Genomic DNA, 15,777 nt, shown 5'->3' with positions numbered 1-15,777 from the left:
AAAGCCACACCTGTGCCATAGCAGGAGTTATGGGTAGTGTATGGTTAACGTGTCCGAGGACCGTAGGACAGTCAGAGGGCAGGCAGGGTTTCTCGTACTAATGCTAGACGCAAGCATAGGGAAAGTCAAGATGGCACTTTTCCCAAAGGTTGGGTAGGTGAGCTGTCCAGGAAGCACGCGGAATCACTGGTGACCAAAGGAGTTTCTGGGATCCCAGGTTGTTTTTCTGCTCACCGCCACCCACCCACCCTCCCCACCGCCGTCCCCGCCCTATCATCCCCCAAGAAATCAGCAGGGGATCTTTGAGGAGGAGAGCGTAAAACTGAAGAGAAGGGTTTCCATTCCAAATCCTTCATTGTACATTTGGGGGAAACTGAGGGCAAGAGAGAAGCATCATGATGGGTCAGTGCCAGTTGAGTGTGGCTCACAAAATCTTGTTATAGCTCATGTTTAAAAACTCAGCCCCAACCCACCATACCGTGCCTGGCCCTGGGCTCGATATAGGAAGCCTCAGTGGAGGAGGGGCATGGACGGTCAAGAGCTGCCCCAAAGAACAGGCGGCAAGAATGGCTTTAGAGAGGCATTCTTGGAACCAAGGCACATTGGACCAGCGTCTGCCAGAAGGACCAGGGGCCAGGGGTATATTCCAGGGCTGGGCAGGTAGCCTGTGGGGGCTGGGGAGATCAGCAGGTGTCTCAGACTTCCTCCTGAAGGCAACAGAGACTCAGAGAAGGGCTTCTAAATAGGAGGGCTACTTTGGTCATCTTGGAGAGTTTGTGGAAAGAGTGTGAGGAGATCAAACCAAAGACAGAGACCAGGGCACCTGGGTGGCTCAGTTGCTTAAGCGACTGCCTTTGGCTTAGGTCATGATCCTGGAGTCCTGGGATGGAGCCCCGCATTGGGGCTCCCTGCTCAGCAGGGAGTCTGCTTCTCCCTCTGATCTCTTCCTCTCATGATCTCTCTCTCTTTCTTTCTCATTCTCTCCCAAATAAATAAAATCTTCAAAAAACCAAACCAAACAAAACAAAACACAAACAACAACAAAACAACAGAGACCAGGCAAGTAATTGCAGGGATGGGAAAGAAGCAAGCAAGCTTGAGTGGTTTAGGAAATTTAAAATAACATTTATTTTTTTAAAGACAGGATTTGGTGGTTATTGAAGTAGAGGGAGGGTGAGGTAGGAGTGGGCCTCTGCAAGCATTATCTGAGTTCCTGAGCCTTCCAGCTACAAAGGCCAGCCCAGAGCCCAGGGCTCCTGCCTTTCCCAGGCAGGCTGACCCTGAGACAGCAGGTCTAAAGGCAGCGAGACCTGGCTTGGTGTGGTAAGAAGACTGTCAGTTCCCATAATAGCCTAAAGTACTGGGTAAGAGCACTGGTCCTGGAGCCAGACAGCCTGGGTTCAAACATCAGCTCCTCCACTTACTGTCTGATGACCCTGGAAAAGTTATTTTTCTGTGCCTCAGTTTTCTTACCTGTAAAATGGGGGTAGTAATATACCTACCTCCTAGGGGAATCATGCATATAACTGTGCCTGATAGTAACACTTGATCAATTTATGAAAGTGGCTTGGTAGAACTTCAGAGCAACCCTGAAAATGGAGCCCTAAACCCAAAGTCTGTATGTCTATGCACTTTTCTTCTCTGGGCTTCGTTTATGCATCCATAAAATAGACAAGTTGGACGCATAGCCCCTGATCCTGCCAGCTTTGCTTTCCCAATATTTGGAGCTTGGCCGAAGTGTGTGAGCCCGGTGATGTGCTGGGGCACGTCCCTACCAGCTTGTGAGAGCCAACTGTTCAATTTTCAGGAATTTGGCCTTCGTACAACCGTTGGTAACTTGACATTGGCTATAGTAGAAGCAATTATGCCATGCCAACGGACAAGTGCTATAAATGAAGACTTCGCCTGCAACCTTCTCCCCACCCACGATGGTTTTGCACCAGCACACCAGTGCTGAGACCCCTCCTTAGCCCACACACAAGACCACCCAGCCAGATATGCTCTCACCTTCCAACACCGTCGTTAATAACTATGGGGAAAGAATCGCAGGTCTCTAGGACCTCACACAGCCACAATCACATAGTGTGTGTGCCAGCAGCACGCGTTTAAGCATGCCGAGGGCAGGAAGCACAGCGCGCAGGCCTGGGCAGACCAGTCGGCTGTCTGCCAGTCAGTGGGTCACTCAGATACAGGGGAGCGAAGGGTGGACATTCACAGACTTGGGATGGGATTCCAGCTAGGCAATTCTTGGCCATGTGACCTGAGCCAGGTCCCTCTCTATACAGGAGCTCAGTTTACCCGTCTTCAAAGTGGAACAGACCTGGGGCGCCTAGGTGACTCGGCTGGATAAGCGCCCGACTCTTGATCTCAGCTCAGGTCTTGATCTCAGGGTGGTGAGTTCAAGCCCCATGCTGGGCATGGACCCTACTTCAAAAATACTAATAAAGAAAAAATAAATAAATAAAGGGGAATAGTCCCAATGTAGCAAGACTGTTTTAAGGATTAAATTCGAGAACCAGCACAATGAAGGTAAAGCCTCCACACCGTGCCTGGTATAGACAGGTGTTTAGTGAACGTTAGCCGATGCTGTTATCCCACCTCCAGACACAGTCTTGCTGCCCAGGGCACCTGCAGCTTCATTTCCCTGTCTTAGCACAGAAGGGCTCAGTGAGTGGCTGAGGGCAAAGACAGAAACAAGCACTCTGGTTTCCAGCTTTTATCAAAATTAATAACATTAATAGCACACAAACACATACATACACACGTTGCTATATACACGGTCATTAAGTTATTAATTAGTCTCTGTATAAAACGTTTCTACATTAGTGTTTCGGGCTAGGCCTCATCAGTCCATGGCATATTCACAGTAGCAGCCCTGGGGTTTGGCCCCCGTGGGCAGGCAGATGAGAGGCAGGAGGCTGTCTGAACAGCGCCCCCCACGGTAGGCACAGGAGGTATCCTGGGCCACTTACTCTTCCAGTCTTTGGCTCCCTTTCTGGCACCTGGAGATCCGCTAGTCAGCGAACAGGCTGGCAGGCCCTGATTCCTCCTGTGGTCTGGGCCCCAGTCCCCGTGGATGGTGGCTTCGGGCAACACAGCAAGCCCTAGAGGATGCTGGCCAGCTCTGTAGAGTCTGTGTCTGAGCAGCCAGAGCTGCTGGCCTCTTCCCTGCAAGAGCCAGAGGAGATGGGCTGGAGGAAGCATCCTTCCCCTTCCCCAGCTGCCTTGCTCCTCACCGGACATCGGCCCTACAGCCAGCTGTCAGATGAGTCTAAACGACAGGTTTTAGACAGTTGGCTCACTCCCTCTCTCCATCCAGAAACCCCCAGTTGGTCTGTTTGCAGTTCTTGCTGCCCACAGGGCACCACAAGCCCCGGGACTACGTCTTGGCCTGGGCTTGCTAATGGACCATCATGAATTCACTTCCCCGTGCCTTCTGGTCTCCAGAAAGGCAGCCTCAGACCACTCCTGAGGTCCTGCCAGCCCAGAGAGCCGTGAAGAAGGCAGGCTCTGGAGTGAGAATGCCAAGGCTCAACCCCTAGTTCTACTCCTCCTCAGCTGGGCGGGTTACTCTTCCTGGTTAAGGCTGGGTTTCTTTATCAGCTGGGTGGGAATCTCGGGACTCTCCTGACGCCTAGGGTTCTCGAAGGACTGCAGGAGATCATGAATGCACATTCCCTAGTAAACTCGGTGAGGGCGGGGATTCTGTCTGTTTCATCCACTTAGAGCAGTACCTGGCCCCTAGTAGGTTTCCAGTAAGTAGCTGCTGAATGAAGAAATGCAAAACCAGCCGGCCCACTGCCTGGCACGCAGCTAAGTATCGAGGGATGTCAGCTGCCATTCTCCTCGATCAGTTGTGGGAAGGGGCAACAGAGGAGGAGCCTTCAAGGGAAGACGTCCATGTGCAGGAGGTAAGTCAGGACTTGGCCACAAGAGGCAGGGTCTGAGGGCCTAGATCGGACTTTCCCCCACTCCTTTCCTCCCCGCTCTCACCTCAGAGCCTGCAGGGCCTTCTTGTTCTGCCGCCGCTTCTCCTCATCGATGGGGTACAGCGTGAAGAGCAGCAGGCCTAGCAGGATGAGGACTATGGGAGCTATGGTCACCAGCATCTTCAGGGTGAATTTGACATGTGCCGGCTGGGAGCAGCCACGGGTCTGGTACCCGGCAAAGCTGTGGGACCCAGTGGTCAGGGGAGTGGTGAGCCCGGGGCCCCTGGGGCTCCGCCCTGCCCAGCCCTGCTCCCGGACCCCACCACACTCACTCAAGACTGAGGGTGGAGATGCCTAGGGAGACTCCGGAGGCGAACTTGGTGAAGAAGACGTAAAAGGAGAAGAAGATGGGCTCGGTTCCGTGAGACTGGGGCTGCTTCAGATGGAAGTCATCGATGACATCAGGCAGCATGGACCTGCAGTGTGGTGGTGGCCGTGAGGCCATGAAGACCTACCCGCCCAGTGCATCAGGGCCCCCACTAGCCCATGTGGCACCTCTGTGTCAGTAAGAAGAGGTGGCCCTCTGGGACTTTTGTAGCCCTGGGGCACACAGCTCTGTGAAGACATGGCAACTTCATGGTAACAAGAAGGCCCCCTTCTCTGAGACGGAGCCCCCCTCAGGTAGACAGCTTAGCGAATAGGGCACAGACCAGATTTAAGCCGCCCATCTCGCACCTCGATTGGGTCTTCTTACAAAGTTCACAACCAATACAACTGTACAGGAAGACCTGTCTCACTCCCAACCTAGACCCACAACCAGGAGAACCTCTGCAGAACTCCCAAGGAGCTTAAGAGGTAGGGGGAAAGGGGCTGGGGAACATAGCCAGGTGGGCCTCCATACACTTACCAGGGTAATAAGAAGGCCGCAGCTACACTGATGCCAGCTGCCACAGCTACCACGTAGGTGACAATCAGGTTGCTCTCCATGAAGGCCACCAAGATGAGAAATGGCACTGCTGACTAGAGGAAGGGGTGGGTTCAGGAAGATGAGTCAGCCTGGAGACTCCCACCAGCAACCCCCAACTATGCCCAGGCCCTACCCTTTCAGCCCCACTCACTGAGATCCCAATGTTTACGGCCGTCTTCTTGCCAAATCGGGTTAGGAACCACTGCCAGATGGGAATGGTGAATGTGGCCGAGAGCTGGGGATACACGGCGGAGGGGGAGGGCAGTGGCTTAGTCATGAACTCCTGCTGCCCTTCCTGAACCTCGAAGATATTTCTAGCCTTGCCGAAAGATATTCCTAACCTTGCCTGTGGGCAGCTAGATGACACCATCTGGGCCCTGAGGAAGTGGACAGGCACCTTGGATGGCTCCCCAGGGGAGCTGAGTGCTAGTCCCAGTCTAATCTCCTACCTTCTCTGAGCACAGCTGAGCACAAAGTCTCCAAGTTCCTGGTCTCCACGCCTTGGTTTTTGCTCTGTTCCCTACTGGAATATCTTGCCCCAAATCTTGCACAGTCTTGCCTAAGCAATTGTAGGTCAGATCTGAGCAGTGATTCGGAGATTCCTCCCTTATCTCTCCTAACCTTAGCCAGTCTAGGAAACATTCTCTGACTACGCAAAGAATCATCTCAAAGCACGGGCTGTCTACCCACCCTCAGGGCCCCACACACACCATGATGGCCAGGAGCAGATTCTGGAATTCGTTTCGGAAGCCCAGGGTGTAGGTGCAAAACAAGGCGAAGTTCCCCTCCACCAGCTGGGGGATGGGCAGGGTAGAGGGAAGGAAATGCAATGAAAGAAGTGATGTCAGGGCCCAGGCTTCCCCATGTTTCTGGAACCTCTGTTTACCCCGCCCCCATCCCTCTGTCCCTCCAGCTTCATCACAGCCCCAGTCCTTGTTTTACCCATCCCCCACCCTTGCACCCGTCCTACCCTCAAGGCTGAGCATGTCAGGCCCCCGACTCACCATAAAAGCCAGGGAGGTGAAGAGGAAGCCGGCAATAAGCTTGACGTAGGGGCCATGGCCCATGACCAGCCGGAGGCCCCGAAAAAAGGATATTGGCTCAGCCTGCTGAGTCTCATAGGGTTCTGGGGGCCAGAGGAGACAGTGAGGAAGGAGCGGAGACCCATCCCAAGCCTGCGGCCCAGGCAGAGGAACAAAGCCAGGCAGTGCTGGGGCCTACACCACTCCCCAGTGATCCCTCACCTCTCTGCTCCCTCACGCCCAGGGTCAGGATGACAGCACAGATGACATAGATGGAAGCAATGACCCCTGCCGCTAACAGGTACGCATTTTGCTACAAGGGAGATAAAGGTGACAGAAAATCAGTTCGATCTTATCCCAACTCTTGGCAGCTCTACTCCATGGAATAGGCCCTTCCCTGGGGCCTCACTGTCTCTACCTGTGAAATGGGAGAATCATTCTGGGCCAGCTGCCTCTTCCCACAGCTAAGCAAAGTCCAAAGAAATGGAATGTTAAGAAGCCAGGCTGTGGAGTGTGACAGCCCACCGTTCATCTCCCCAAATCTAGTTTCTGTAAATCACTAGTTCTGTGACCCAGGCCAAATTATTTAGCCTCTGTATGTGTTAGTTTCCTTATTGGAAAAGCGGGCCTGTTAACAATGTGTATAGATCAAACGCCCCACACTTAATAAACGTGGATGGCACTGAGGAGGCTTGCAGAGCGCCCTGCTGTGCCTCATCTCCCCACATCTCTGCACCACCAAGGGCCTCACCGTTTCTCTCAGTGAGGTGGTGCTCTGTGTCCGATTGGCACCTTCCGTGGCCACTGCGGAGTCAGCGGGGTCCTGGAGGCAAGGCGTATCCGCTTGTCCCACGATTTGCCCCTGGATCGCCGTGCCCAGCACTGTGCCCAGTACCTCCACAGTCATCCCTGAATGGTAAAAAGGTCCTTTGGAGGGGCCTCGTGACTTGTCGGCCTCCAGGGAGGAAGGTCGGCTGGATAGAGACCCAGTTCTAGCCCCAGGTGGTGGCAGCTGCTCCAGGAGGGTAGATATACAATGGTGGGACAGATGGCACCTTGGCCTACACTTAAGGCCTTGCTCTGTATGACCTCTGTCTAGTCCCTGAACCTCTCTGTTCTCACCAGAGCAATGAAAGGATCAAGTTATTTTTGAGACAGCTTTATACCCAGTCCCAGCAAGGGAAGAAATGTGGCATGAGGGTCAGGGAACAATCACCCCATGGTGCCTGGTGGGTGGGTCAGTGGGCCGGAGAGACACTTACGATATGCAGTGGCAGAATCCCGCTCACTCTGCTCTGTGCTGATGAACATCGTGAGAGCTGAGTAGGGAACGTGGAAACACTGGCATGGAAGAGAGGCCCTCGGCCAGTCAGATGATGGACAAGCAGATGTGGCTTCTGGCACCAACCCTACAGGCCCTGGGGACGGCCCTCATTCCTCCCCACCACCAGACACCCAGGGGAGGCACCCACACTCACCGTGACCAGTGTTTCAAACAGGCAATAGAAAAGCAGGTACCACAGGGCCTGGCCCTGTGGGAAGTCAGGCACGAACCAGATGAGGAAGTAAGCAATGATGGCCAAGGGTGTGGAGAAGATGATCCTGGGGGAAGGGGGGGGGGTGTCTGAGTAGGGGCTGGATGCCAAAACCCCAGGATCTGGGGTCAGCCCAGATTGCTCTGTAGACCCACAGGGTGCCTGCCGGGAAGGAAATTCCTCCCCTTGAATCCACCCAACCCAGGGTCCCTGGGAAGAGGCTGATGGCCAAGCCCGGAAGTGCAGACTGCCACAGGGCCCCTGGACTGAAATCCTGAGCACGGAGCATGAGGTCAGACACTGTGCCTTGCTTAGTCTCCCCAGTGGAGAGGGCTCAAGGCAGGGGCTTCCTATGGGCTGGGAAAGCCATGAATGGCAGTGAAACCTTGGGTGGTAGGGCAGGAAGGCAGGAAGAAGGAGCAACCCCAACACTGGTGTTCTTATATGTGCACACACACCCCTTGTGAGCTCACATATATACACACCATAGGCATACACATGAGTGGGGGAGGACAACTCTAGGTCTAAGACCAGGCCTAGTGAAATCACTCTAAGGGAGGGTAAATATCTGCCTTCTCAATGGTGCATCCCACAACATTACAAAAGTGGTTAGACCACAGGATGGACTGACTTTATGTCATCAGTATAAAAGGCAACAAAGGAGCATCTGGGTGGCTCAGTGGGTCAAAGCCTCTGCCTTCGGTTCGGGTCATGATCTCAGGGTCCTGGGATTGAGCCCCACGTCGGGCTCTCTGCTCTGCAGGGAGCCTGCTTCCCTTCCCCTCTCTCTCTGCCTGTCTCTCTGCCTACTTGTGATCTCTGTCTGTCAAATAAAATCTTTAAAAAAGTAAATAAAAAGGCAACAGAGAGCAATGGCTAAGAGAAAGACCTTTGGAGCCATTCTTCAGGAATGCAATTCTGCCTCTACCAATAACTATACATAGTTTGGTCTTGAGCAAGTCATTCAACTTCTCTAAGGTTCATTTTCTTATCTGTATAAAGAGAATAGTAATAGCACCTAATTACACTCAACCCTTACTCAAGAGATATTCAAGTGCTGACTCTGGGCTAAGCACTATTCTTACGACTTAGGATGCATCAGTGAGCGAAACAGACAAAAGTTACTGCCCCGGTGGAACTTGTATTCTAGTTGGCAAATGAAAAATAAATATAATTTAAAAGTTAAACATATAGGGCGCCTGGGTGGCTCAGTGGTTTAAGCCGCTGCCTTCGGCTCAGGTCATGATCTCAGGGTCCTGGGATCGAGTCCCGCATCGGGCTCTCTGCTCAGCAGGGAGCCTGCTTCCTCCTCTCTCTCTCTCTGCCTGCCTCTCTGCCCACTTGTAATCTCTCTCTGTCAAATAAATAAATAAAAAATCTTTAAAAAAAAAAAGTTAAACATATATTATTCAGCTTTCAAAAGGAATGAAAGTCTGACACGTTATAACAGAGATGAACCTTGAAGACATTACACTAAGTGAAATAAGCCAGTCACAAAATGACAAGTATTGCCTGATCCCACCTACTAGAGACCTAGAGATGTCAAATTCAGACACAGAAAGTAAAACGGTGGTTGTGAGTCACTGTGGGGAGGGAGGTATGGGGAGTTATTGTTTCTGGGTACAGAGTTTCAGTTTGGGAAGATGAAAAAGGTCTGGAGAGGGATGGTGGTGATGGGTGCACAATAAGAATATATTTAATGGGGGAGCCTGGGTGGCTCAGTGGGTTGGGACTCCGTCTTCAGCTCGCGTCATGATCTCCGGGTCCTGGGATCGAGTCCCACATTGTGCTCTCTGCTCAGCGGGGAGCCCATTTCCCCCCCTCTCTCTGCCTGCCTCTCTGCCTACTTGTGATTTCTCTCTCTCTGTCAAATAAATAAATAAGATCTTTAAAAAAAAAAAGAATATATTTCATGGCACTAAATTGTACAGTTAAAAATGCTTAAAATGGTGGGGTGCCTGGGTGGCTCAGTCAGTTAAGTGACCAACTCTTTTTTTTTTTTTTTAAAATATTTTATTTATTTATTTGACACAGAAAGAGAGATCACAAGCAGGCAGAGAGTCAGAGAGACTGGGGGAAGAAGGCTCCCTGCCGAGCAGAGAGCCCAATGCAGGGCCGGATCCCAGGACCCTGAGATCACGACCCGAGCGGAAGGCAGAGGCCCAACCCACTGAGCAACCCAGGTGCCCCAGTGACCAACTCTTGATTTAGGTTCAGGTCAGGATCTCAGGGTCCTGGGATCGAGCCCCGAGGCAGGCTCCATGCTCAGCGGGAAGTCTGCTTCAGGATCCTCCCTCTCTCTCTCTGCCCCTCTCCCTGCTCTCTCTTTCTCTCTCTCAAATAAATACATCTTTTTAAAGATGGTGGGGGAGTTTTGTGCCTGGGTGGCTTAGTTGGTTAAGCAGCTGCCTTTGGCTCAGGTCATGATCCTGGGGTCCTGGGATGGAACCCTATATCGGGCTCCCTGCTCAGTGGGGAGCCTGCTTCTCCCTCTCCCTCTGCCCCTCCCCCCTCCTACTTGTGCTCTCTCTTGCTCACTCACTCTATCTCAAATAAATTAAATCTTTTAAAAAAATCAAATAAATAAATAAATAGTTAAAATGACAAAATGTTTGTTATATATATTTTACCACAGTTTTTAAAAATTCTATAACATTAGAAGGTGATTAAGGGCTACAGAGAAAAGAAAGCTGGCTAAAGGGGACCAGGAGCTTGGGGTTACAACGGACAGCACAGTAGACAGGGGAGCCCTCATTGAGAAGCTGACGTCTGTGCCAAGACTTGCCTGAGAAAAAGCAGTTGGCCTTGCAGTTGCCTGAGGCCAAAGTGTGCTGGGCTGAGCAGTCAGGCTGAGTAGAGGGGACGGGCTTAGGAGACAGGGTTGGAGGACATGGAGTACCAGGTCATGTAAGGCCTTACAGGCCACTGGAAGGACTCTGGTTCTATTTCACAGAAAGGAAGGAGTTGATATTAAAATGTAGAACAGTGCTTGGGACACGGTAAGTGCTTGCTGTGACTTTCACACCAGGAGAGCTCAGCAGGAGAGTATGGGGTCTGCAGCCTGGGAATCAGGCCACAGGCCCAGCCCTGCTACACCCCCGCCTGCCCGCCTGCCCGCCTGCCCCTGGCCTCTCACCAGGTAGCCTCGGGAACTCCAGGGAAAGTGTCTGTCAAAGTCCTCCCGATCTGAAGGGTGCATTTGAGTGCTGGCTGAGGGCAGGGGCTGCTCTTGAGGGCTGGAAGGATGATTGGCCGCGGGGCTGATAGACCCTAAAGGCCCAGGCTCTTTTCACACTACAAGAAGGGGCCTAGGACCTTACTGGGGTAGGGACAGGAAAGAGGTCCCTTACCCTCATGGCAGGCCTTCAGTCCACGAGGGATCTAGTGTGCCCTCAGACACAGGGGTGGAGGTACCATTCAAGAGGTATCACTGGGATTATCACTGGAATTACCACTCAGGCAGGTGAGGACATGTACAGAGACACGGTGTTAAGTGAAAAAGGAGCCTGAAGGGCCCTCAGCAACTTCAGCAAGCTGGCTGCCACACCTGCCCAGCGTGAGGCCCTCAGATCCTACTTCCCACGGGGAGGGCCTCCTCTGCTCTCCCTCTCCGCCCTCCTCCCTTCAGCCCGAATCCACGTGTCTCCTCAGAGAACAAGGGCTCCTTCCTGCCGCCTTCGCTGAGAAACCAAGTGTGACTGGAAGTAACCCGGAGGCTGCCGCCGCCACCGCAAGGGGCTGTCCAGGGTAGCTGCCTGCCATTGGCTGTGCCTCATGAGGAGATGTGGCAGCAAAGCCCCACCTCCCACCGGCTGCCAGGGACTCAGATCCGGGGCCCAGCCTTGTGGCTGACTCCTACCTGGACAGCTTGTCCAGGTAAGGCAGGCTCTCCTGCCTTCCTGCTGCCGTCCTCCCTCCCCCCTCCCCCACCCCAGCCTTAAAGCCTGGATCAAAGGCCCCAATTTGGGCCTTAGCCAGAGGCTGGTGGGGATTGTGGTGGGAGGGGGGCCTCGTGGGAAAGGAAGTTGTGGGGGTGAGGTGGGGGCTGTGGGAAGAGCTTTGAAGGCCGGAGACCAGGTATGGGCACCCCTGGGGCAGGAAGGCGCCCACTTGAGCCTGGATGGGCTGGAGATGAAAGGGGTATGTCCACCCCCCTCCCTCCACGGAGCAGGATGTCCTGGAGGGAACCAGAGCTCCAGCCTGTCAGCCTGTCCCATGTGTCTCCCTTTGCTGTCTGATCTATAGTACTACCTCCCCCAACCTTGCCCTGTAGCCTGAGGCTGAGTAGTATAGGCTCTGTATCAAGAGAAAAGGTACTTTACATCACCCAAGGGGGCAGAGGTTATAGGTCTGCTATTCCATTCTGGGTATTACCCTCCACCCTTGCCCCACCAGGAGCTACTCTGAAGAGGTGCCAAATTATAGATTACTTAATAAGGGCCAAGACTGTTCTTGTTCTATATATTTCACATATAAAAAAGGTGTGACCTTCCCCATAAACCCAGGAGGCAGACATAATTATCATCTCCATTTTGCAGATGAAGAAACTTGAGGCTCAGAGATGTTAAGTGACTTGCCCGAGGTTGCACAGCTTGGGGGGTGTTGAAACTGAGGCAGGCTGGTTTCAGAGTGTAACCTCTCAACCGCTGTGCAGCACTGTCTCTGCCACTGTGGGAAATGACTTCCCTTCACTTGAAGGGAATGGACCGCAAGGGAGCAACAGGGCCTGGAGAAGGGGGAAAGCTCCTCAGTGTAGCAATTTGGCCAGCCTGGGAATGAATTGGCAGGGCATCGCAGTGCCCATGCCTGGGGCGGCTGAGGCCTCAGCCAGGGTTTCAACACTTGGGTTTTTTTCGTCATTTCTTCTCCTCACCCCACAGTCTGTGACAAGCCAGATGGAAAGATCAAGAGTTAGTAGACATGCCGGATGCCCTGCCTTCTGCCAGCTTGGAGAAGTCTCCTCTACTCACCAGGGCATGAGGCGGCCCAGGCGGGTCCAGGAAGATTTGCTAATGCAGAAGCCCACCAAGGGGTCTGTGAAGGCATCCCAAGCTCGGCCCACAAACAGGATGATGGAGGCAGAGAAAGGGTCCACCTGGAATGGGGAACACATGGAAGATGACCCCTTAATCCTTCTCCTCACCTCAACCCTCAATGGTAGGCAAAAGCAAGGGCTCCCTCCCCGTCCCAGCCAGGTCCTGGGGACTGTGCGCTGCTCTCACCCAGGCCTTAAGCATCTTTGCTTGCCTATTGACGGTGATAGTAACAGTTCTCTGATAGCGGTCAGTAGCAGCACGTGCCTTAGAAATTTTTCCAGATCTGCTCTCTTATGTCCTCCCTTCCACTGCCCTTGAAAACACTCCCACCCATTAGAATGAACCCAGAATCCTTTCCTTGCTTCGCTCTCACAGCCCTGAGCTCCACACCACCTGATAGCAGAATGAGCATTTGCTGGGTGACCACAGTGGGCCTCAATTTCCCCATCTGTATAATGGGAGTTATGATCCCTATCTTACAGAACCAGAGTCAAAATCCCTGTCTTGCAGGTCAAGCTCTATTTTGGATGTGGAAAAAGAAATCTTTAGATACTTTTAGAAAGTGGCCTGTCACTATCCAGTCAAACTACTCCCCTCTCCACAAATCTTTTAGCCTGAAAGAGACAGCTTATCTGGAAGGGAAGACTCTTCCTTATACCCATTAAGACTATACTTTTGCTTTTGTTCCAGGGAGTGGGGAAGCTAGTGGCCTCTCCCACACTGTAGCTTCCCCAATCCGACTTTCTCTACCCTCCCACTCCTGACAACAGTTCTACACTTGGAGTACAGGTTTCTCATATTTGCACCCCACTTAGGACCCAGCCCATGGGATTTGCTCCAAAACTAGCTGCTCGAATGAAGTTATTTGTCCTTCCTGGGGCTCAATGTTCCCCACCTAGACATGGATACAACTAAGATGCTTTGCTTGCAGAGCCAGATGCTACATAGAAAAGACAGCCAGGGGCGCCTGGATGGCTCAGTCGTTAAGTGTCTACCTTTAGCTCCGGTCATGATCCCTGGGTCCTGGGGTCAAGCCCTGCATTGGGGTCCCTGCTCGATGGAAAGCCACTTCTCCCTCTCCCATTACCTCTGCTTGTGTTCCCTCTCTCGCTGTCTCTCTGTCAGTTAAATGAATAAGATCTTTAAAAAAGAAAAGACAGGGACGCCTGGGTGGCTCAGTTGGTTAAGCAGCTGCCTTTGGCTCAGGTCATGATCCCGGCGTCCTGGGATCGAGTCCCACATTGGGCTCCTTACTCGGCGGGGAGCCTGCTTCTCCCTCTGCCTCTGCCCGCCTCTCTGTCTGCCTGTGCTCGCTCTCTCTCCCTCTCTCTCTGACAAATAAATAAATAAAATAAAATAAAAAGAAAAGACAGCCAGTGCAGTGTGTGAGCCCCAAAATCCATGGCTGTTGAGCTTCCCATTCTCCCACCCAGGCAAAGTGAATTCTCAGGATGCCAGCCTCCTGACCAAAGCTTCTCAAAACAAAGCGGAGCCCTGCTTCTCCCTAAGTACCTCTCCCAGTGAAAGACCCCATACACCAGGCACCTTCCCTGAGCCTGGCACTTGGGGGCCCCTCTGCCCACTGACATGCCTCTGCTTCTTAGGTGAAGGTGAGATATGCCTTATCTATAAGCCTGGCAACATCTAGCAAACCCTGAGCGGGGCCAGCTGACTATTGTCCAGATGGGGACACGGTGTGCCAATCTCTTCTTAGAACAGCGTCACTAGCAGGCTCCATTCGCCCTCACACCCTCGCCTACCCCCTCCAGGCTCTATTGCTCTTGCCAGGCAAGAAGTTGCCTGACCTTGCCAGCTGAGACTCCTGGAGCGGATAGATTCCCCCGGCTGGATACTTCCCAAAGCCTTCTTATTTCTTATCTGCTGCTGACTCTGAGAGGCAGCAAAGTAAGGATTCCAGTCCCATTTCACAGATGGAACAGTCCCTAATCCTTCCTACCTCAGGATGCTGGAGGAGCCCTGGCAGGCTCATTCCACTTACCTGAGCCACATCCAACAGGTAGATCTGCAGGAAGAACCCCAGGGCACAGCCTGTCACCTGGTAGGGGGCCCCCCCAACTGCATAGCAAAGCTTGTTGCAAATGGACAACTGTTGTTTCTTCTTGGGTTCCTTCTGAGAAGAAGAGGAAATGATGAAAAAGACCCAAGATCCTGGCCTCCATCCTAGAATGTTCCAGAGGCAGGACCATCCCTCCAGCCATCTCTGCCAGGAGGAACAAGTCTGCCTTGCCCAGTTCCCACCCAGGGAGAGCTCACTTCCCACAAGAAAAGAAAGGTATTCTCTATCTTAGGAACCCTGGAAAACGGGAATCCATACTGAGGAAGTTGCCCCTAAGCCACCCCATCCCCAGATTCTGAGTTATTTTAGCAGCCCGCCGTCCCAGGGGACTCCCACCAGGGTCTCAGCCATGCTCTTTTCAAGCTGGAAGGGAGCATGTTCCAGCAGTGGACCTGTCCCCACCCAGTACCAACCGCCACAACCTGAAAATCCTCTTGCTGCCAAGAGCCGCCTAAGCCCAGCCCCTGCTCCCGCCCTAGTTCAGAGGCCAGGACCCACCTGCCTACTGGGTTGAGGACTCTAGAGAGCCCGGGGCCCGGCTCAGCTGGCTGAGGGCACAGCTGTTCCTTCATCTGTCCCTGAGCCACCCTGGCCCCTGAACGCAGTCAGAGCTTCAGGCCAGCCCAGGAACTGTCCTGCCCTCCCTCTTGCTGTCCCCCATCTTCAGCTCCTAGGGAACCTTGGAGAGGAGAAGAAAGGACTCTGGGTGCTGGGGCCCTAACTGGGTGGGGCACCAGGAAGATTGAGGTTGCCAGGGGGAAAGTAGAGATTACTCAGATGCAGTAGCAACCTAACTCCTCACCCTGGCTGCTTGCAGGGACCAGTTAATAAAGCTAACAGGAAAAGGCAGTCACTTTCCAGGCAGATATCTGTTGCCTGGGATCCACTCCCCCTCGAGCCTCCCGATTTCGTTTGGCTCTTCATGAGGTCCAAGAGGGCTGGGGATGGGGTCGAAGGTCAAGACGCGCAAAGCACCGCGCGCGCCAACACCCACACTCACACAAATGCCTGGGGAGTAGCTCTTGTTCTAATGAATGAACTTGAGCGGCCCTCACCGCAGAGCGGAGGCGTAAGCGTGGGTCTGTGGGAGTGAGGAGTAGGGGGCTGAGAGATGGGGAACTAACGGGGTTTTTCCAGACCTCTGGGGTCTGCCTGGCTTCCAGGGCGGCAAACCTAAGCCACTCGTCACAGAAGAACGGAAACCGGCTCAG

At 53.1% G+C, this 15,777-nt stretch overlaps 1 protein-coding gene across 5 annotated transcripts in view; it reads right to left on the bottom strand.

Moving 5' to 3' along the window:
- Positions 1–2,701: 2,701 nt before the first annotated feature.
- Positions 2,702–15,777, bottom strand: part of MFSD2A (major facilitator superfamily domain containing 2A) — a 14,297-nt gene continuing 1,221 nt past the window's right edge. For 2 of the 5 annotated variants that reach the window (XM_044237914.1, XM_044237910.1), the window contains exons 2-14: positions 14,489–14,620; positions 12,424–12,548; positions 7,397–7,520; positions 7,181–7,259; positions 6,670–6,827; positions 6,141–6,231; positions 5,901–6,022; positions 5,607–5,690; positions 5,048–5,131; positions 4,837–4,949; positions 4,262–4,405; positions 3,994–4,170; positions 2,702–3,168 (exon numbers count right to left, since the gene is read on the bottom strand). In XM_044237914.1, the coding sequence (XP_044093849.1) occupies positions 3,105–3,168; positions 3,994–4,170; positions 4,262–4,405; positions 4,837–4,949; positions 5,048–5,131; positions 5,607–5,690; positions 5,901–6,022; positions 6,141–6,231; positions 6,670–6,827; positions 7,181–7,259; positions 7,397–7,520; positions 12,424–12,431 (1,248 nt within the window). In that variant the 5' untranslated portion in view covers positions 12,432–12,548; positions 14,489–14,620 and the 3' untranslated portion in view covers positions 2,702–3,104. Of the gene's footprint in view, positions 3,169–3,993; positions 4,171–4,261; positions 4,406–4,836; positions 4,950–5,047; positions 5,132–5,606; positions 5,691–5,900; positions 6,023–6,140; positions 6,232–6,669; positions 6,828–7,180; positions 7,260–7,396; positions 7,521–12,423; positions 12,549–14,488; positions 14,621–14,902; positions 14,961–15,777 lie in introns of those variants that run through there. The other 3 variants (XM_044237912.1, XM_044237913.1, XM_044237911.1) reach the window with 3 other exon arrangements.

This window comes from Neovison vison, chromosome 2 (assembly GCF_020171115.1).
Source record: "Neovison vison isolate M4711 chromosome 2, ASM_NN_V1, whole genome shotgun sequence".
NCBI lineage: Eukaryota > Metazoa > Chordata > Mammalia > Carnivora > Mustelidae > Neogale > Neogale vison.
Note: the sequence above shows the minus strand (reverse complement) of the source record. Positions and strands in the feature narration are given on the sequence as shown.